At 39.3% G+C, this 19,008-nt stretch overlaps 5 protein-coding genes and 1 long non-coding RNA gene across 10 annotated transcripts; all 6 read left to right on the plus strand.

The window, feature by feature from the left end:
• The first annotated feature begins 132 nt into the window (after positions 1-132).
• On the plus strand, positions 133-3,524 carry LOC106396295 (nuclear pore complex protein NUP62). The gene is made up of 8 exons (XM_013836645.3): positions 133-1,734; positions 1,839-1,917; positions 1,997-2,119; positions 2,229-2,306; positions 2,464-2,567; positions 2,709-2,796; positions 3,065-3,163; positions 3,232-3,524. The coding sequence occupies exons 1-8, from the start codon at positions 242-244 to the stop codon at positions 3,325-3,327; spliced, it is 2,160 nt and encodes a 719-aa protein (XP_013692099.1). The 5' UTR covers positions 133-241; the 3' UTR covers positions 3,328-3,524.
• On the plus strand, positions 3,377-5,409 carry LOC106396296 (cell number regulator 6). Its single transcript, XM_013836646.3, has 4 exons — positions 3,377-3,894; positions 4,363-4,477; positions 4,621-4,889; positions 4,959-5,409. The coding sequence occupies exons 1-4, from the start codon at positions 3,787-3,789 to the stop codon at positions 5,202-5,204; spliced, it is 738 nt and encodes a 245-aa protein (XP_013692100.1). The 5' UTR covers positions 3,377-3,786; the 3' UTR covers positions 5,205-5,409.
• Positions 5,410-5,813: 404 nt separating this feature from the next.
• Positions 5,814-7,462, plus strand: LOC125585047 (uncharacterized protein At1g43920, Chloroplastic-like). The gene is made up of 2 exons (XM_048753388.1): positions 5,814-6,480; positions 6,575-7,462. Exons 1-2 carry the CDS (start codon positions 6,334-6,336, stop codon positions 6,839-6,841), a joined length of 414 nt encoding a protein of 137 aa, XP_048609345.1. The 5' UTR covers positions 5,814-6,333; the 3' UTR covers positions 6,842-7,462.
• Positions 7,463-7,567: 105 nt separating this feature from the next.
• LOC106396446 (elongation factor G-2, mitochondrial) lies at positions 7,568-12,770 on the plus strand. The gene is made up of 19 exons (XM_013836836.3): positions 7,568-8,038; positions 8,167-8,388; positions 8,472-8,593; positions 8,671-8,821; positions 9,168-9,239; positions 9,383-9,478; positions 9,542-9,630; positions 9,714-9,780; positions 9,930-9,968; positions 10,073-10,133; positions 10,241-10,350; positions 10,452-10,526; positions 10,629-10,697; positions 10,779-10,900; positions 11,007-11,132; positions 11,224-11,445; positions 11,526-11,586; positions 11,684-11,737; positions 12,440-12,770. Exons 1-19 carry the CDS (start codon positions 7,631-7,633, stop codon positions 12,542-12,544), a joined length of 2,271 nt encoding a protein of 756 aa, XP_013692290.2. The 5' UTR covers positions 7,568-7,630; the 3' UTR covers positions 12,545-12,770.
• A 773-nt stretch (positions 12,771-13,543) lies between these two features.
• LOC106394882 (metalloendoproteinase 4-MMP-like) lies at positions 13,544-15,466 on the plus strand. Its single transcript, XM_022700481.2, has one exon. The coding sequence runs from the start codon at positions 14,164-14,166 to the stop codon at positions 15,181-15,183; it is 1,020 nt and encodes a 339-aa protein (XP_022556202.1). The 5' UTR covers positions 13,544-14,163; the 3' UTR covers positions 15,184-15,466.
• A 349-nt stretch (positions 15,467-15,815) lies between these two features.
• LOC106353040 lies at positions 15,816-18,783 on the plus strand. Of its 5 annotated transcripts, XR_001271787.3 has the most exons (9): positions 15,816-16,074; positions 16,162-16,208; positions 16,361-16,437; positions 16,539-16,587; positions 17,043-17,167; positions 17,246-17,466; positions 17,549-17,720; positions 17,792-17,907; positions 17,988-18,783. It is a non-coding gene; the product is annotated as an uncharacterized LOC106353040 (long non-coding RNA). The 5 variants fall into 5 exon arrangements; XR_002663624.2 differs by having other exon boundaries at positions 16,354-16,437; positions 16,539-16,656; positions 17,043-17,466; XR_002663623.2 differs by having other exon boundaries at positions 16,539-16,656; positions 17,043-17,466.
• Positions 18,784-19,008: the final 225 nt, after the last annotated feature.

The raw sequence follows: 19,008 nt of genomic DNA on the forward strand, positions 1-19,008 counted from the left end.
TGGGCCGGGCCGAAATTTTCGAAGCTGTTTATTAATTTTCATTTGTTTGGGTTGTCCCTCTCATTTGACCACACTCATGGTTGCGTTGACTCGACGCTCCATCACTACTAACCATAAAGCCTCTCTATGCATCAGAGAGTCTCTTTTGCAAAAACCTTAAGTTTTCAAACGCCGGGGAAGTGAAGCGAAGCAACAACCTTCAAACCCTAGCTCCGGTGGAGAGATTAACGAGAGAATCGCAATGTCTGGGTTTTCGTTTGGTCAATCGAACACCGGTGGAGGATCCTTGTTCGGATCTTCCTCCGCCGCGAGCTCCTCGTCTGCTTCATCCACCTCATCTCCGTTAGCTTTCTCCTTCAATCAGTCCACCGGATTTGGATTCGGTTCCACCGCACAGGCTGCTCCTGCTTCCTCTACAACTCCATCGTTCGGATTCGGAGCCACCGCATCGGCTCCTGCTTCCTCCACAACTCCGTCGTTTGGATTTGGAGCCACCGCTTCGGCTCCTGCTGCTTCTACAACTCCATCGTTCGGATTTGGAGCCACCTCATCGGCTCCTGCTTCCTCCACAACTCCGCCGTTTGGATTTGGAGCCACCGCATCTACCGTAACGGCTCCTGCTTCCTCCACGACTCCATCGTTTGGATTCGGAGCACCCGCATCCACCGGATTCGGGTTCGGATCCTCTGCTGCGTCTTCATCTGGTTCTGCTCCCTCGTTGTTTGGATCTTCTACCAATGCTTCTGCGGCTTCTCCTGGTTCTTCTCCTTTCGGATTCGTAACTTCATCTGCTTCTCAGCCTGGCGCTTCTTCTTCTTCCGCGACTGTTTCAGCACCATCTCCTTTCGGAGCAGCGCCTGCCAGTGGTTCAGCGCCACTCTTTGGATCTTCCTCATCCTTATTCTCCGCTCCTTCATCTGCAGCCAGCTCGAGTTCTCCTCTCTTCGCCACATCCTCATCTGTACCTGCCTCAACCGCTTCTCTATTCGGCGCACAATCTTCAGCCACCGCCTCCACACCTTCAATGTTCGGCGCTGCGGCTCCGTTCTCATCAGCCCCTGGCTCCACACCTTCAATGTTTGGATCCTCATCAGCCTCTGGCACCTCACAGTCAATCTTTGGCTCGGCCGCGTCATCAGCCTCTGGCTCCTCACCGTCAATCTTTGGAGCCACCGGTTCGACTCAGGCCATCTTCGGATCGTCTTCCTTGTCAGGCGCAGCAGCAGCTTCTTCACCATCCCAGTTTGGATTTTCCACCAACAACACTTCCTCCACTATAACCAATCCCTTGGCTTCTCCGTTCTCTGCTTCTACCGGACTCTCTTTCTCGAAAAGCACAGGAAGTTCCACCCCTGCTATCTCCCCTTCCGCTCCTTCACAAACGACTTCGTCATCTTCCTCATTCTCATTTGCTACACCCGCAAGCTCAGCTCCTGCATCCACCACATCCCCAGCACTGTTCTCTATAGCAACCACCACCACCACCACGTCCTCTTCGACTCCTGCTGCCACTAGTGCACCATCTTCCTCAGCTGCAGCCTCTACAACGACCTTTCCTTCTTTTGGTGTGGGTTCATCTGCAGCCAACAGCACTCCGGCTACTTCCTCTGCTCCAGCATTTGGGTTTACCAGCTCCACTTCTGCCGCTGCAACTACTGCTTTTGCTGTACCCCAAACAACACCAACTACTGCTACTACAACGCAGACATCTCTTGTTGTGGCTTCCACTAGTGGGTAATGTCTCTGCTCTTTTCATATATGAGTTATACAGGCTATATCTGCCTTCACCATTATTTGTTTGTAGCTGATATATCCTTTTATGTGTTTCTGGTTTGTAGGACAAGCACATCTGTTGCAGCTCCAGTGGCTGCTGCTCCCAAGCTACCATCTGAAATAACTGGCAAAACTGTTGAGGAGGTAGATATATGATTTATTATTTTCTTGATTTGTTATATTTTATCTAATGTTTCAAATGTGTTTCTTTGGCGTTTTGAAGATTATCAAGGAATGGAATACTGAGCTGGAGGAGCGTACAGGGAGATTCAGGAAACAGGCAAATGCGATAGCTGAATGGGATAAGCGGATCCTGCAGAACCGTGATGTTCTTTTGAGGCTTGAGGTGGAGTCTCTTGGATTCTTCTCTTTTTAATCTTCAAAGACATTGTTCTAAGCTTACATCTGAATATGTATGTTAGCTCATACTTTTTGTGTCCTTGCTCAACAAATAGATTGAAGTTGCAAAAGTGGTTGAAACACAGTCTAGTTTGGAAAGACAGCTGGAATTAATCGACACTCATCAACAAGAGGTATGCAGTAAAACTAATATCATCTTATGTGAATCTGTAACGTGCAGTGTGCATCATTTTTGCGCTATTCTAATGTGCATGACTGTATATATGTTTTGATTCGAAAATGGGTAAGTCGCTATGTTAATATATCTGGATTCTCTACTTGTGTGTCCAGGTTGACAAAGCTTTGCTAAGCATGGAGGAAGAGGCTGAGCGTATATATAATGACGAGCGCAAATCGCTTCTTGACGATGAAGCAGCATCAACAAGAGATGCAATGTGAGAACTCCCAAGTCTTTACACAACCATTACCTTTCTGCATTCATATTATTCTAAATTGTTGTGAAGATCAAATCATTTGCTTGACATCCTTGCTTGATCTATGCTTTTTACAAGATAGAGTTGTTTTCATTTTTTCAGGTATGAACAGTCTGAGCTTGTAGAAAGAGAACTGGAGCATATGACTGAACAAATCAGATCGATAATACAATCCGTAAATGCAAACCAGGTAGGCGTTATTAAATCATACACTATTCCCTTTAATGTGAACATACATCATAACCTATCATATGCTATTGTAACTTTTACTCGTCCTGTGAACATACATACTTGATAACTTATCATATGCTATTGTAAGTTTTACTTGTCTTGTCTTGTGGACATACATCATACGCTTTTCCTTTTCCTGTGAAGAACATACATGATCGTATGCTATTGTGACTTTTACTTATTACAAGAACAACAACGTAACTCTATCGTGTGTGTATGTGAAATAGGGTGGAGAACTAGAAGCAGTTGATGGGATGAATGCATTGGACGTAGTAGTCAGGATCTTGAACAATCAACTCAGTTCCTTGATGTGGATTGATGAGAAAGTAAGTTTTTGTTACTTTTATTTTGTTGGTTAACTTCTAAACTATACAATTGTGTAACTTGACAACAGGCAGAGGAATTCTCATCTCGGATTCAAAAGATCGCATCTCAAGGCTCTGGTGCAGACCGTGAACTGATGATGGCTCCAAAGCACTGGATGTCTTGATCATCAGCGCCTGAGAAACGATCATGAATATCTTCTTTTGTTCTGTGCTAGTGATATCTGATTCTTGTTTACACCTTGAATTTTTTTTTTTTTGAGCAACATTTTACACCTTGAATATTGTTTACCTTTTGTACCATTTGGATATTGAGGACAGTCTGTTGTTGTTATCAGCTTTCTATGAACCATTGAAACTTTTCTCTAAAGAGCTATTAAGGTGCTCAACGTCTTAAGCGGTTAAAACGACGACGTGATGTCCATTTTTAAGATTTTTTTCTTTATTTTAAATAGATTTGTTTCCTTAATCATGGATGGATACATCAAAGACTTCATCACATGGGTTAATTAGACGGACGGGTCACGACGACTCACGCATTTCGAAACAAAACGTCCTTCTGCGATTAGATTTGCATTTTCAGAGACATTCCTCGTTCGTTCGTTCAAATCTCTTGACCGGTTTCGATGGCGGAGGGAAGCGCCGCTTCGCGTTACGTGAAATTGAGGAAAGAGCAGGCTCCTGTGGAAGATATCACCCCCGGCGAACTCAACCAGCCCATAGATGTTCCTCAGGTGACAATCTCTCTCTATCTCTCTGCATTTAGCCGAACGCACTTCTCTTTAGAACTCCGATCAATTATTCCTTTCAGATCTGTATCGTAATCGGAATAGTTTTCGATATGTGTGGTTTTGATATCACCTGTTGACTCCGAATGTTGTTTGTGTGGATGAGGTGAAGGAGATGGAATCGTGTTAGTGTTTTGATTGTGGATGAGGTGTAACTAGTCTCTGATGATCCAGACTGCTCCGATCAATCGTGATCTGTCGTGCATTAGATCCTGAAACTTGGCGATTTCTTTTTTTTTTTTGGCACAACTTGTTTTGAAATTTTGGTTTAAGCTTATCTTCCTTGTGAGAATGTGTGATGGATGGAAGAAACTCCATAGACACCATTCTTCTTTTTTTCTTATTACGTGAGTCATTGTAGTGTGACATATTTATACTGCTGATCTGACCTGATTATTGAAATTTTGTTTACAGTTGAATGTTCGCAAGTGCCATGAATGTATGCAAGTTCTGCCTGAAACCTATGAACCCCCTTCTGATGAAAACTGGACCACCGGCATTTTTGGTTGTGCTGAAGACCCAGAGAGCTGTGAGGCCTTCCTCTTTCTTTTGTAGCTTATGATCCTTAGTAACGTGTTTCACGTTCCATTGTAGAGTTTGATATGCCTCTAAGTTAATGGGAGATAATTACCTAAGTGGACACTTTTGATTGCTCTTTGTATGGTTTTGCAGGCAGGACTGGTCTCTTTTGCCCCTGTGTGCTGTATGGGCGTAACATTGAAGCTGTGAGGGATGAGATTCCTTGGACCCAACCATGCGTGTGCCATGCAGTCTGTGTCGAGGGAGGAATGGCACTTGCAGCTGTGACCGCACTCTTCAGTGGCTACATTGATCCTCAAACAACAGTCGTGATATGCGAAGGCCTCTTCTTTGCGTGGTGGATGTGTGGAATCTACTCTGGATTGTTCCGCCAAGAACTCCAGAAGAAGTATCATCTCAAGGTAAAAAACTAAAACCACCCACATCAGATCATTCTCTATGATCTCTGAATTTGATCATTTTGTTTGCAGAATGCGCCGTGTGATCATTGCATGGTTCACTGTTGCTTGCATTGGTGTGCCTTGTGTCAAGAACACAGGGAGATGAAGAATCATCTCTCTGATGCAGATGCTTCATCTTCAACTACCATGGATCCTCCTCCAGTTCAAGCGATGAACACCGAAGAGAGAAAAGACGCTTCTTCATCATCGTCTTCCTCTTCATCTCCATCATCTGCCAAAAGCCAACACAATGATCTCGAGATGGTCCCTCTATAGAAAACATTCCTTATAAACTCTGCTGCGTATGCTCGCTAAGCTGTTTGCGTTTTTATGTAGAGAAGTTTTCGTACCAGCTGATTCTGTTGGTTTTACAGATGCAAGTTTGTCCTAAGAACAAGTTCATTAGTACCTTTTTACATTTTACATAACTAAACTTTTGAGGTTTGATTTCTTTGGATGTGGAAGAAGATTATTTATCTTAGCTGTCGTTGTGAATTAGTGATTATGCATCATTCTAATCGATTAAATCATATCTTAATGGTGAGATGTTTACTTATTATGTTTGATATTAGTAAATGTTGATTAGGCAGAAAATTAAAAGGGTCGAATAGGTTTACATCGAGGTTTTAAATATCGATCTAGGCCTCCGCCTAGGCGGCAACTCAGTCCCATCCGAAACGATTTTTATAAAATCTGATTTATATGATTCAAATCGGTTTAAATTATTCTAAATCAATTTAAATAGATCTAAATATATTAAATTAAGTAATAATGTTAGTATAAATCTATAAAAGAATTTAATTTGTTTTTTTTGTTTTGTATATATAATTTTGATAATTTACCACAATAATTTTATAATTAAATTCAAAAATTAATATATCTCATATAAATGTAAAATATATATAAAACATATCAATAATTCATTAACTGCCTAGGTCTCGCCTAAGTCCGCTTTGCGATATCTTGAACATTGGTTCACATAATTCGATTTTAGCTTTCTGTATTTTATGGCCAATCACAAGCTCCTCTCTTAAGTTGACGAAAACAAAATATCTGCTATTTTTCTAATTTTAAATGGGAAAATGGTCATTTAAATCATGAACTTTCAAATTTGGTTAAAAAAAACATGAACTTTCACATGGACCATTTAAAGCATCAATTTCCCTTGATAAGTCAGTTAAGTCCTCAACTAATTTTGACTAAGCCAATTTTAATATGTTGTTAGTTCGATTAACAGATCGATTAAACGGGGTTAATCTCCGCGAAAATCTCTGTTAAACATCAAACGACGTCGTTTCGAAAACATAAGAAAACCCCCAAATCCCCAAATTCCCAATCGAAATCCCTAATTCTCATATCAAATCAAAATCAGACATTCTCTTCACAATTTCGTCTCGGATTCACGATGAGTTCATCATCAGAGATACAATATGGAAGAGAAAACCGTGGGTTTCCAGTGAGGAGTGCGTGTGGTTTACGTGTGAAGCCTTTTCTATCTAAAACACAAGAGAATCCAGGAAAACTTTTCTACCGTTGCATAAGCAAAAAAGATGTAAGCTTCTTAGATGTTTACGTTATGTAGACAGCTTCTGAGATGTTGTTTATGTTAGTTAGACAGTAAGACATCTAATTTGGTAATGAATCAGGGGCATTTATTCAAGTGGATTGAGGATGCTATTTGTGAGGAGGTTGAAGATGTTATTCCAAAACTTGAAATCATTGACAAGGAGATTAGTACTACCATAACCGAGGTAGATGAGCTAAAGGCTTTGATTGAAGAGTTGAAAGAAGATATAGCAAGGAGCAAGATGGAAATCAAGAAGGAAGATGTAGCAAGGAGCATGGAAATCAAGAAGTGGAAAGCGTTGATGATGTTAGGCTTTGTGGTCACTTGCATTGTTAGTGTTTGGTAAAGCTAAGAAAGACAAGTTTGCATTTGACATTGTTGTGTTTCCGTTTGATGTATCTCCTACGTATGTCGACATTGTTGTTGTCTTTCAGTTTGCATTTGACATTGTTGTGTTTTCGTTTGCATTTGGTATGGTAATGAGACATGTTTCTTTAATGGATTTGTTGTTGAAAACCATAAAAGCTAAACATAGATCATTTAAACCTCATAGATCCAAAATAAAACTTCAACAAACCATGATCCACAACCACAAGAACATTAGATAAAAAAGGCTTCACACGCAAACCACACGCACACCTCACTGGAAACCCACGGTTTTCTCTTCCATATTGTATCTCTGACGATGAACTCATCGTGAATCCGAGACGAAATTGTGAAGAGAATGTCTGATTTTGATTTAATCTGAGAATTAGGGATTTCGATTGGGAATTTAGGGATTTGAGAGTTTTCTTTTGTTTTCGAAACGACGTCGTTTGGTGTTTAACAGAGATTTTCACGGAGATTAACCCCATTTAATCGATCTATTAATCGAACTAACGACGTATTAAAATTGGTTTAGTGAAAATTAGTTGAGGACTTAAGTGACTTGTCAAGAGAAATTGATGCTTTAAATGGTCCACGTGTTTTTTTTATCAAATCTGAAAGTTCACGATTTAAATGACAATTTTCCCAATTTTAAATCTAGAAAAACAGGAAATAAAAAAAAAGCTTGCAAAAATACATCATTTTCCCAGAGTATTAAAAACCTCACTCAAGCCCATTTTCTAAAACCCTCGTTCCTCCCCCAAAAGCTATGCCGAGGTTTCCCCCATCTCCGTCGCCCAACCTCCTCCAGAGACTCTTCTCCTCCTCCTCCAACAAACGCTCCTCCTCATCCCCCACCGCCGCGCTCCTCTCCGGAGACTTCCACCTCCGCCGATTCTCCTCCGGAAACGCCGCCCGCGCCGCGAAAGGCGAGAAGGAGCCATGGTGGAAGGAGTCGATGAACAAGGTCCGCAACATCGGGATCTCAGCTCACATAGACTCGGGGAAAACCACGCTCACCGAGCGCGTGCTGTTCTACACGGGGCGGATCCACGAGATCCACGAAGTCAGAGGCAGAGACGGCGTCGGCGCTAAGATGGACTCCATGGACTTGGAGCGTGAGAAAGGTATCACCATCCAATCCGCCGCCACCTACTGTACTTGGAAGGATTACAAGGTGAGTAGATTAGAGAGATCGAACAAATAAAATGATTTGCGTCTGCGGGGAATCGAACCGTGGTGTCAATGTTTTAGTGATTATTGATTTTTTTTTCTCAGAATCGTGTTGGTTTGATTGATGTTTAGGTTAATATCATTGATACTCCTGGTCACGTTGACTTCACAATCGAAGTGGAGAGAGCGTTACGTGTACTAGACGGAGCGATTCTAGTGCTGTGCAGTGTTGGTGGTGTGCAGAGTCAGTCTATTACTGTAGACAGGCAAATGAGGAGGTACGAGGTTCCGAGAGTGGCGTTTATCAACAAGCTTGATAGAATGGGAGCTGATCCATGGAAAGTACTGAGCCAAGTATGTTGTATGATCTTTCAATGGGAATGAGTTAGCTTTTTTTTTACTGGTTATGTAAGTTTTTTTTTTTTTTAATTTGCTAGGCAAGAGCTAAGCTCAGGCACCATAGTGCAGCTGTGCAAATGCCTATTGGTCTAGAAGAAAATTTCAAGGGTCTTATTGACCTTGTGCACGTGAAAGCTCTTTTCTTCCATGGATCCAGCGGGTTTGTGTTGTAATATAATTTTGTAGAATGTATTATGTTTTAGATGTTGTGAGATTTTGATTGTGTATGAATTGCAGTGAGAATGTTGTGGCGGGTGATATTCCGGCTGATATGGAAGAGTTGGTTGCGGAGAAGAGGCGAGAATTGATAGAGACCGTCTCTGAAGTTGATGACGTACTCGCTGAGAAGTTTCTAAATGATGAGCCTGTTACTGCTGCTGAGCTTGAGGTTCTGTTCTTTTTTTTCCTATTGTGTTTGCTATTTGACGTCTTTGGCATTGTGTGCATATAATCGGCGATGATAGTAAAAGCAACACTCATCGCATGAATCGAAGGAAGATAGTTCCCGGATTATTAATAGATATTGTTGGCAAACTTATGGTAGTTAGTTAACTGATTCCACTATAACAGATATCAATTCTGAGGGAACGTTGAATCATGTGGATCCTACTTGCCTCAGCCATTGTCTTGTCTTTTCATTTCTAGAGCCAATGAACTGCTATGTTTAGATATTATTGTTCGTTTTGCAGTTTCGTTATTGTTAACTTTTTTTGACCTGCTGTATACATGAGCAGGAAGCTATTCGCAGAGCTACCATTGCACAAAAGTTTGTTCCTGTATTTATGGGCAGTGCATTCAAAAACAAGGTAATTGCTTCTTCGTATGTAACAGCTGATACTGTGCAAGTTTGGATGGTCTTTTATTCTTGCGTTCCTCTTTCTATTGTCATATCAAATGTATTGAAAAGTTTTCAACATCTGGCTTGTTTCGTTTTTTTTTTTGTCTGCAGGGAGTACAACCTCTACTAGATGGTGTTGTTAGCTATCTTCCTTGTCCAACTGAAGTCAATAACTATGCTCTTGACCAGGATAATGAAGAAGCGAAGGTACTCTACTTGCAATATCTTTTATGGTAAAAAGTAAACCGATTCTAAAACAGTGAATTTCAGGTAACCTTGACCGGTTCTCCAGATGGACCTCTTGTTGCGCTGGCTTTTAAACTAGAGGAAGGACGTTTTGGTCAGCTAACATATCTAAGGTGAATTCTTGATCTCTTGTAGATGGGATGGTTTGGATTTCTGAAATATCTGAACGCTAACTTATGTTCTTTTGTTAATGCAGAATATACGAAGGAGTGATTAAGAAGGGTGATTTTATCATAAATGTTAATACTAAAAAGAGAATAAAGGTTAGTCCATGAATGTACGTATTGCTTTTGAGATTTTTCAGTGTCATGAAGGCCTGTGCATAACACTATCTCAAAATTACACTGTAATTAGTATATTGCCTGCTTTACTTCATTTTATTTAAAAGCTATTTAAATGTTTCTTGGTGCAGGTTCCACGCTTGGTCCGTATGCATTCTAATGATATGGAGGTAAGACATCTTGTTGCAGATTATTTTTCTCCTTAAGATTCCATTATGGTAGCAACTCTCGTACCCTCTCTAGTCGAATTCTAGAAGTTTATTATACTTTTCAGGATATTCAAGAGGCACATGCTGGAGAAATCGTAGCTGTGTTTGGTATTGACTGTGCATCAGGTACAGTAGATAACGCTGTACTTGTTCATTATTTTTAACGTAATTTACTTGTTTGGGTGTGTGACGTACTTTTGGGTATAAAATTCCTAACCTTGTTATATTATCAGGTCATACATTTACAGATGGATCAGTCAAGTACACAATGACATCGATGAGTGTTCCTGAACCTGTTATGTCCTTGGCTGTTCAACCAGTTTCAAAAGATTCGGGTGGACAGGTAAACTTTTGCGAATTTTTGTAGCTAAAACAACTTGATATTGTTTCTTTAACTTTTTGTCTTTGAGAAGTTGGCTCCTAAAATCTATTTTCTGGTGTTAGTTCTCGAAAGCATTGCAACGATTCCAGAAAGAGGATCCTACTTTCAGAGTGGGATTGGATCCCGACAGTAACCAGGTATATATCTTAACAACTCTGTTGCTTCTCATCACCTTTTCTCTTATTTCGATCCTTGCTAATATTACAACATTGATAATTCTTCCGTGTAATGGGATACAGACGATTATTTCTGGTATGGGGGAATTGCATTTGGATATTTATGTTGAACGTATGCGCAGAGAATATAAGGTACCTGACTTTAATCCTACACAATGATCTCACTATATAGCCTCTTCTCAACGAAAAAATCCCCTATTTTTTTGCCAACAGGTTGATGCGACTGTTGGCAAACCTCGTGTCAACTTCAGGGAGACTATCACTCAGCGGGCTGAGTTCGATTATCTACACAAGAAGCAAAGTGGAGGAGCGGGTCAGTACGGTAGAGTTACCGGGTGAGTATCTAAAAAGTTAAAAACTAAAATAAAAATGATGTTAGGGGATCGATCACTTGTAAACCAATCCTAATGTCTTCTCAAATACACTTGTAACCGTTGCTAGGTATGTGGAACCTCTATCATCTGACTCTAAAGAGAAGTTTGAGTTCGAAAACATGATTGTTGGACAAGCGATTCCGTCTGGTTTTATACCAGCAATCGAGAAAGGTTTCAAAGAAGCTGCAAACTCGTGAGTGCTCTTTTCACATTTTGACATTTCTTTTGGTTCTTCTTTCGTGTTGTCACTTACTATATGTTAAACCTTGGATTCCATATTGCAGGGGATCACTAATTGGTCATCCGGTTGAGAACATTCGGATAGTATTGACAGACGGAGCTTCACACGCAGTAGATTCCAGTGAACTTGCGTTTAAAATGGCTGCAATATACGCGTTCAGACTGTGTTACACAGCGGCTAAACCGGTGATTCTAGAGCCTGTCATGTTGGTTGAGTTGAAAGTACCAACAGAGTTTCAGGGCACTGTTGCTGGTGACCTCAACAAGTAACAAAACCTCTAACAAACACTTTTTTATCCATGTTTATTGGTAAATAGCTCAGCTTAATGATTTTTTTTTCTTACAGGAGGAAAGGTATAATCGTTGGAAACGATCAAGAGGGTGATGATTCAGTAATCCAAGCTCATGTGAGAGAACCAATACGAAGCTTTTCTTACTAATAATAATCCGCTCAGATCTTGAAACTGTAATTAACATGTGAATATGTTTGTGTTTTTATAACAGGTGCCTTTGAACAACATGTTTGGCTATTCCACATCTCTTCGCTCCATGACACAGGTACTAGTACTACCATCGTCACCATTACTAGGTCTGGGCGTTCGGGTCGGGTTTTTCGGATTTCGGTTCTTTTTTATAACACCTCCTAGGTCTCATTCTAGTAAATTTACAAGTACGGGTCGGGTTCGGATATAACACATCGGGTTCGGATCGGTTTTGTATCACATCATAGAACTCATAAAGTAACCATATATCATTCAGATTCGGGTTATATCAGATCGGTTCGGATATACCCGAAATAAAATCTAAAATTTAAAAGCAAAACATAAGAAATATATACTTATGTATATATAATTAAGTATTTAAAGTAGTTATTTAAATTTTAAATACTTATTGGTAGATACCATATCAAAATAAATATGAAATTGACTATTTGAAGTATATATTTATGTTTCATATAATTATATTGTATATTAGTTTGGACATACGGAACGGTATCTTCGGATATCTTTTCGGATTTTTTTGGTTTTTTCGGTTTTTCGGGTTATCCGTTCGGGTTCGGTTAATAACACTTCGGGTTCGGATATGTTTTGTACCACCTTACAAGATCCATTCTGGTATTTTTTACATTTCGGACCGGGTTTTTCGGTTCGGATTTCGGATTATGGATTTTATGCCCAGGCCTAACCATTACCATGATTCATGAACATTACGAAGACATTGTGAATATAATATTTTACTTTTGGTGTAAATGTTGGACAGGGAAAAGGAGAATTTACGATGGAATACAAAGAACACTCTGCTGTGTCAAACGATGTCCAAACTCAGCTTGTCAACGCCCACAACGCCACCAAACCAACTGATTAGTTCCTCCAATCGATACCTATGGTTTTGTCATCTTTTAATCGATGATTTGTTTTGTGTTTTTTCATAGCTCAACATTATTTATACGGTTCCTTCATACAGGGAACAAAATCACTCAGCATAAAATGTTAGTTCTTGATAGGCTTTGTCAAAAAAGTCTATTTTCAAGATTACTGGGCTATGAGCCCTTCAACCTTTTTAATATTAATCCCGTCTCTTGGTCCACCAATGACATCCATTTTGGTAATTGTAGTCCAGTTAAAATGGCTCTTCCTTATATTTATAGCTACAAAGTGTTTGGTTGTAACTGGTAAATTGATTTGGAATTAATGGAATTAAAATAAATGGAATGGCTGGAAAAGAATACACAAAAAAATAGAATGGAATATATTTCATATATTTCATTCATTCATGAACAATTTTGTTATGGAATATTTTTTTTTTGTATTTTATCAAAATATTTTTGGAATTGGTGGAATGACCATTCCATTCATATCAAATGGTAAAAAATTTTGGAATCAATGGAATCCAGCATTCCACGTCATTCCATTCCAAAACATTGTAATTCAGTTGCATCCTTTGACTGTTTTCAACTGTTTCAGCATAAATTAATGTATCAATAAATATTATAGTCTTTTAGACCATCTCCAATCCACTCATATTTCTATCTCTATATTTTCTCTTAAAATAGAAAAACTCTATTATAGAAGTGAAAATGCTCCAATGTATGCTTTTATAATAGAGTTCTTCTATTTATAGGGTAAAATATAGAGATATGTTATTTGTACTTCTAAATATAGTTTTCTCTATATTTTCTTCTAAAATAGAGGAACTCTATAATAGAAATCTCTATTTTTAAAGAAATTATAGAGGTGTACATTGGAGACTCTATTTATATAGTCTATATAATAAGATAGGGTCCAAAATAAGCCAACCAGAAATCGTTAGAAAAAATCATTGACATAGAGTCGTCTTCACGTCAAATAAGAAGAAACTGACTCCAACGAACTAGCTAAGACTTTTCTTTTATAACTTCATCTCAAAGCCACTCTTTCCTTTCTCGAAGAGGAGTTGGTGATGGCTACCATCATACCTATTCGTTTAAGTTGTTACTATTTCCTCCTATCTAATTTCTGATTCTTTTCTAAAGCCAACCTTTTTTGATAACTTTCTTTACCAAACATTTACCATGTTTTAAACCAAAACCTTTTTTTGTGAAAAAAGTTTGTCAAGTCGTTCTAACCCCCACGTTTTCTCTTTGTCGAAGTCCAAATTCAAGGGAGAGTAGTATTATTGAACTTTTCTTCTTATACTGCTCGGTTAATATATATATCTTTAAATCTCAACAGCCAAGTAGTCAACACAGTATTATATTTTTATTTTTATTTTTTTTTGGTCGAAAGTATTATATTTTCTTTTATTTCACTTTAACTTGTCGAATCAAAATTTGGTGTGTTTTGGTTAGTTAATAACTTACTACTGAACTAAACACAATCCAATCCATTTATTAATTTTATAACCAAACGTTCCAACCCCATTAAAACCAAAATATCTTTCTCTATATATATTTATATCAAAGCTTTTCCCTCCACGCCATCTTCCATATCCAAAATAATCTCACCATGCATCATCATCATCCATGCAATCTCAAACCCATCACCTTCTTCTTTCTTATTTATCTCCATCTCCATATCCCACAAACCATCCAAGCTCGAAACCCATCTCATTTCACGATCAAACCATCACGACACAACGTCAATATACCGGAAATAAAACGTCACCTCCACCGGTTCGGTTACCTACAACACAACAACAACAACGTCTCGTTCGAGCAAGCTCTCTCTCGCTACCAAAAAAATCTCGGTCTACCGATGACCGGGAAACCAGATTCCGACACGTTGTCACACGTTCGGTTACCAAGATGCGGATTCCCTGATGACGTGGACCCCAAAACGCCGCCTTTTCACACAAAACAAAAATACGTGTATTTCCCCGGAAGGCCCAGGTGGACAAGAGACAACATCCCACTGCAGCTCACCTACGCCTTCTCGCAGGAGAACCTCACCCCTTATCTAACACCAACGCAAATACGGCGCGTGTTCCGACTCGCTTTCGCCAAGTGGGCTTCGGTGATCCCCGTGAGCTTCGTCGAAACAGAGGACTACGAGATCGCCGACATCAAAATCGGATTCTTCGCCGGAGATCACGGCGACGGAGAGCCATTCGACGGTGTTTTGGGCGTTTTAGCGCACACTTTCTCGCCGGAAAACGGTAGGCTTCATCTAGACAACGCAGAGACGTGGGCCGTCGATTTCCACGAGCAGAAATCGACGGTTGCCGTTGATCTGGAATCTGTAGCTGTGCACGAGATAGGTCACGTGCTTGGGCTGGGCCACAGCTCGGTGAAAGACGCGGCTATGTACCCAACTTTAAAGCCCAGAAGCAAGAAAGTGGATTTGAACGTTGATGACGTCGTTGGAGTACAGTCTTTGTACGGAACTAACCCAAATTTCAACTTAAGTGGTTTACTTGCGTCGGAGACTTCGACCAATCTAGCTGCTGATGGCAAGTTGGTTCGGTCCGAAGGTATAATCTATTCGACCTTGAGTACTCTTCTCGTTCTCGGTTTTTTGAATCTGTAGGTTCATCATATAGATTATACAAATTTACATCGATTTAGTTCAATCTCAAAAATGTATAGAACCATAGAGACACATGGAATGGAATACAATTAAGTTGTCTTGTTTTATTTTATATGCTCAAGAATGTTGGGTGTATTACGTTTCCTGTAAAGTGGACACGCAACAACTATGAGGCCCATTTAAAAATGGTTATGATGCTAACGGCCGAGTAGATTGTCACAACGTGAGTAGCTGAAATTATACAGACCACAAGCCCTTAGCTAACACAGTTCGTTGGAACTTATACCCAATGGTGCTTGGAAGAAGTCGTAACTCTGTTTTGGCCTATGTTTTAAAAATGTTTTCAGCTCAGTTTGGTTTACTATACTGTTTGTTTTTCTTATGTGTGGAAGAAGTAACAAAAATACACACCAGAGGATGCTAAGATACATATAATAACAGCGAAATATAACCGGAAAATCTATAACAATAAAATAGAGTTTTTTCTCACCTTAACCCTCCACATCATCAAGAAGGAGGGGGCAATTAAGGACACGTGTCCATCATTCTTCATCTATAGAAATTTTTTCGATTTCATTATGGGTTTCTTTCACAAACTTAATGAAAACTTTGGACACCTCAATATATTGGGCTTTGTTTTCTCTGGTCCATCAAGGGATCCCCTTCTTCTTGTGCTGATTGAAGACCTTGCGATCTCTCTTCCGCTTCCTCGGCTAAGTAACGTTCCAGAGTCAATCACTAAAGAAAACTCAATAATCCCACGATTTCCTCTTCACTGCAACTTTTGGATTCTCTCAGTTTCAAACTCTATATATCCTTTTGTTCTCTAGCTTTTCCTCTTTACCAAAATTATCAAAATCAAAGAATCTTGGCGATCTTCTACACTCCAAGGTAACATCATCATTCCTTTTTGATTTCTCTCCACTAATTTGATTTTGAAGTCATAATTTCTTATCATGTACGATGTTGTATTTGCAGCTGTGAGATTTCTTTACAAACAGTGGTCGCAAAGTTGATTTTGTACAGTAAGTCATTGATCTGTCTAGCAACAATGATCTATTTGGTTTCGTTTGTATCTTCCAGAGAAAAAGCATAGAATTTTGTCGAGCTATGAAACCGAAGCTAAACTCATAGCGTGTTTACTGATTCTGTGGCCATTGATTTATTGAGTTGATAGGATGGAATTGCTGATGATTCCTTGAGTGATGAGACACCCACGTCAAGTTTTTAAACTTGAGCACTGAAACTTCACATGTACTCACTCCATCTCTCTCTCTCTCTCTGGTCTCATGGCGATTATGATTCTTTTTTTGATTTATCTCCAAGCTATTCTTACATGATTAATTTGTGTACAGGAAGCAAAATACGCTGGTGCACAGGACAATAAATCTTCTTATAATGAGGGTGAGCCTCTGCATATACGTAACATTGTTCATGGCCTTCCCTCACCCACTTCCTCCTTTTTCAGTATATGTTAGTAAACAATGCTCATGGTCTGCAATGATTTGTTATGGCTTTTAAGTCAATCGTCATATTTGTCTTTAATTCTCATTGTTGTTCAGCATCAGTATATGTTAGTAAACAATGCTCATGGTCTGTATATGTTTTTTTATAGATTTTAAAAGCTGATTCAATGGGTTTGAATATCAAGTATCAGTTATTAGTCTTATTAGTAATCTTTTGTAAAAGCCTAACGTTTTCAACTTTTTCCTTGCAAAGCTCTTTATGGTATGCTTAATTTTTTTTTAAAAAAAAACTCTGTATTAGTATAAGTGGATGGGTTTCAGTAACAAATTAGTATCTTTGCATCATTCTAGCTTGTGACCAAATGATATTACTTTCAAATCATTGGCACACAGATGTTGTACTAGGAAATTAAGAAGCCTTTGGTCTCATGCGTTTTCATTCAAAAGAAGACCACAATGAGCTACTCTATTGTCTCGTGGGCGTGTACGGCATGGTCAAACGGCTCAAAGTTCTCATGGTAAGGACATTGCTACTCTTTATCTGTTTGGATGTGACATGGTGTTGGATTGGGTGGAGCAAGAAGCACATGTGGCAGGGTGTCGTTCGACGTCTGAAGCAGAGAGGTATCAAGGGAGGAAGAGGAAGCAAGAGAACAAAGGGAAATGGAGTATAGACCTCCTAAGCAAGCAATTTCAAGCAAGGTGTATGATTTGGACCTGAATGGGTTCACGGAGTCGCAACTGCGGTACGAAATCGTAACTGTTTGAGATACTAGATATGTGGATCCTACCTTCATATGATTCGAAGTTTCTGTAGGTAAATACTATATAACTGTTTCTCTATCATATATATTGGCACTTAAGTCATCTGATTTGCATTTTAATTATGGCTGCACAAGACCAAGAACCTTGTAGCTTCTGAGAAGAAGCGGCTTGGGTTTGCTTGAAGCTGAGAAGAAGAGGGCACATGCTTTTGTCTAGCAAGTACGCCACGTTGCCAACTCTGTTTCTAATCAGCGTGAGATGGATAGAAGTAAAATGAGGGACAAACTTGAAGACAAATTTCTAAGGGTAAAAACTATATATATAGACAGAAGCTTTGGTCTTTGGTTTCTCTTATTCTGTTATGTTTCTTGATCTAGGAAAAGAGACATAGATCGGAGTTTCTTTGTCAAAGAAGAAGACAGCTTGATTCGATTAGTCTCTACTGCGATATGATGCAGCAAGATGGTGATCTTCTCTCTAGAAAGCTGTCAAGGTAGTTTTTATAAATCACTACCAGTTATATGTTTCCTTAATAATCTCCCTTACCACTTTTGTTCTTGTGTTGTTTGTTAGGTGTTGGAAGTGCTTTGTGATTTAATAAAGTCAGCCTGATACTCTTAAAGCTGTTAACTCTTTGCTTGACCGCCTTCAAGTTCGCTTAGAAGCTTCTAAAACGTTACCGCTTCTTCTCAACCGTCGATAATGGATAACATTCATCATCTTCTTAGAAGAGTTGCCACCCCAAGAAAAAAGAAGACGCCAAGTACTCTAAAGAACAAGAAAGGAAAGAGAGTTACTCCTGGTAGGAGGGTGGCCGTGACATCTGAGGTTTCCTATCAGAGTGGTCCTTTCTGCTTTTATGATACTCGGTCATCCAGACGCTGTGTTTAACAGTCAAGGTGATCAAGAGGCTGCTCTTAATGACTCAGCGAAGGGTTTTTTGAGGGAGTTTAAGTTATTGATAAAGGTTATTAAAGAGGGTCATGTTAAGATGTCTATTGAGGAATCAAAGCTTCAGACGTTGAGATCTCAGTTGGACTTATTTGATAAGGCATGGTGCACATTTTTGAATTCGTTTGTGCTTTGGAAAGTGAAGGATGCTCGGTTGTTGGGAGAGGATAAGGTAAGAGCAGCTTGTCAGCTTGAAATTTACATGATTCAGAAATGCAAGATTACTCCAGAAAGAGATGACACTGTGCTCACTCATGACAAGAAAGCAATTCAGACCCGAAATACGAAAGGCATACTAAGCTTCCTAGAAGGATAGACTAATTTTTCATTATTGTAATAGATTATTGCCACCGCTCTCCTACTCTGTTCCCTTCGCAATATATCATCAATAATCCATAGCTAGCCATATTTACTTTAAGATTCTGCAGCTTTTGGTGTGTACATAGTCATCACTCATCACTTTCATTTCAAGTTACTTTTACTCTCGGATACAAAAAAAATTGTGCTGAGATCAACAGCAGTAACCAATATTTTAATAATACATTATCTAAATTGCATCTTTATTTCCATTTAGTACTCTTCTTATGCTTTGCTAGCTCCTACCTTATATTCTACGGACCTAATACAAAGAAAAAAGAACTTT

This window comes from Brassica napus, chromosome C4, assembly GCF_020379485.1.
Source record: "Brassica napus cultivar Da-Ae chromosome C4, Da-Ae, whole genome shotgun sequence".
Taxonomy (NCBI): domain Eukaryota; kingdom Viridiplantae; phylum Streptophyta; class Magnoliopsida; order Brassicales; family Brassicaceae; genus Brassica; species Brassica napus.

Bases quoted from the DNA above. Each gene is read 5' to 3' on its own strand.
- LOC106396295 (XM_013836645.3), top strand. From the start codon at position 242: ATGTCTGGGTTTTCGTTTGGTCAATCGAACACCGGTGGAGGATCCTTG. The intron at 2,120-2,228 runs GTGGAGTCTCTT...CTCAACAAATAG, and splicing joins ATGTTCTTTTGAGGCTTGAG to ATTGAAGTTGCAAAAGTGGT. The intron at 2,797-3,064 runs GTAGGCGTTATT...TATGTGAAATAG, and splicing joins AATCCGTAAATGCAAACCAG to GGTGGAGAACTAGAAGCAGT.
- LOC106396296 (XM_013836646.3), top strand. From the start codon at position 3,787: ATGGCGGAGGGAAGCGCCGCTTCGCGTTACGTGAAATTGAGGAAAGAG. The intron at 3,895-4,362 runs GTGACAATCTCT...TTTTGTTTACAG, and splicing joins AGCCCATAGATGTTCCTCAG to TTGAATGTTCGCAAGTGCCA. The intron at 4,478-4,620 runs GTGAGGCCTTCC...ATGGTTTTGCAG, and splicing joins TGCTGAAGACCCAGAGAGCT to GCAGGACTGGTCTCTTTTGC.
- LOC125585047 (XM_048753388.1), top strand. From the start codon at position 6,334: ATGAGTTCATCATCAGAGATACAATATGGAAGAGAAAACCGTGGGTTT. The intron at 6,481-6,574 runs GTAAGCTTCTTA...GTAATGAATCAG, and splicing joins GTTGCATAAGCAAAAAAGAT to GGGCATTTATTCAAGTGGAT.
- LOC106396446 (XM_013836836.3), top strand. From the start codon at position 7,631: ATGCCGAGGTTTCCCCCATCTCCGTCGCCCAACCTCCTCCAGAGACTC. The intron at 10,698-10,778 runs GTACCTGACTTT...TTTTGCCAACAG, and splicing joins GTATGCGCAGAGAATATAAG to GTTGATGCGACTGTTGGCAA. The intron at 11,446-11,525 runs GTAACAAAACCT...TTTTTCTTACAG, and splicing joins GTTGCTGGTGACCTCAACAA to GAGGAAAGGTATAATCGTTG.
- LOC106394882 (XM_022700481.2), top strand. From the start codon at position 14,164: ATGCATCATCATCATCCATGCAATCTCAAACCCATCACCTTCTTCTTT.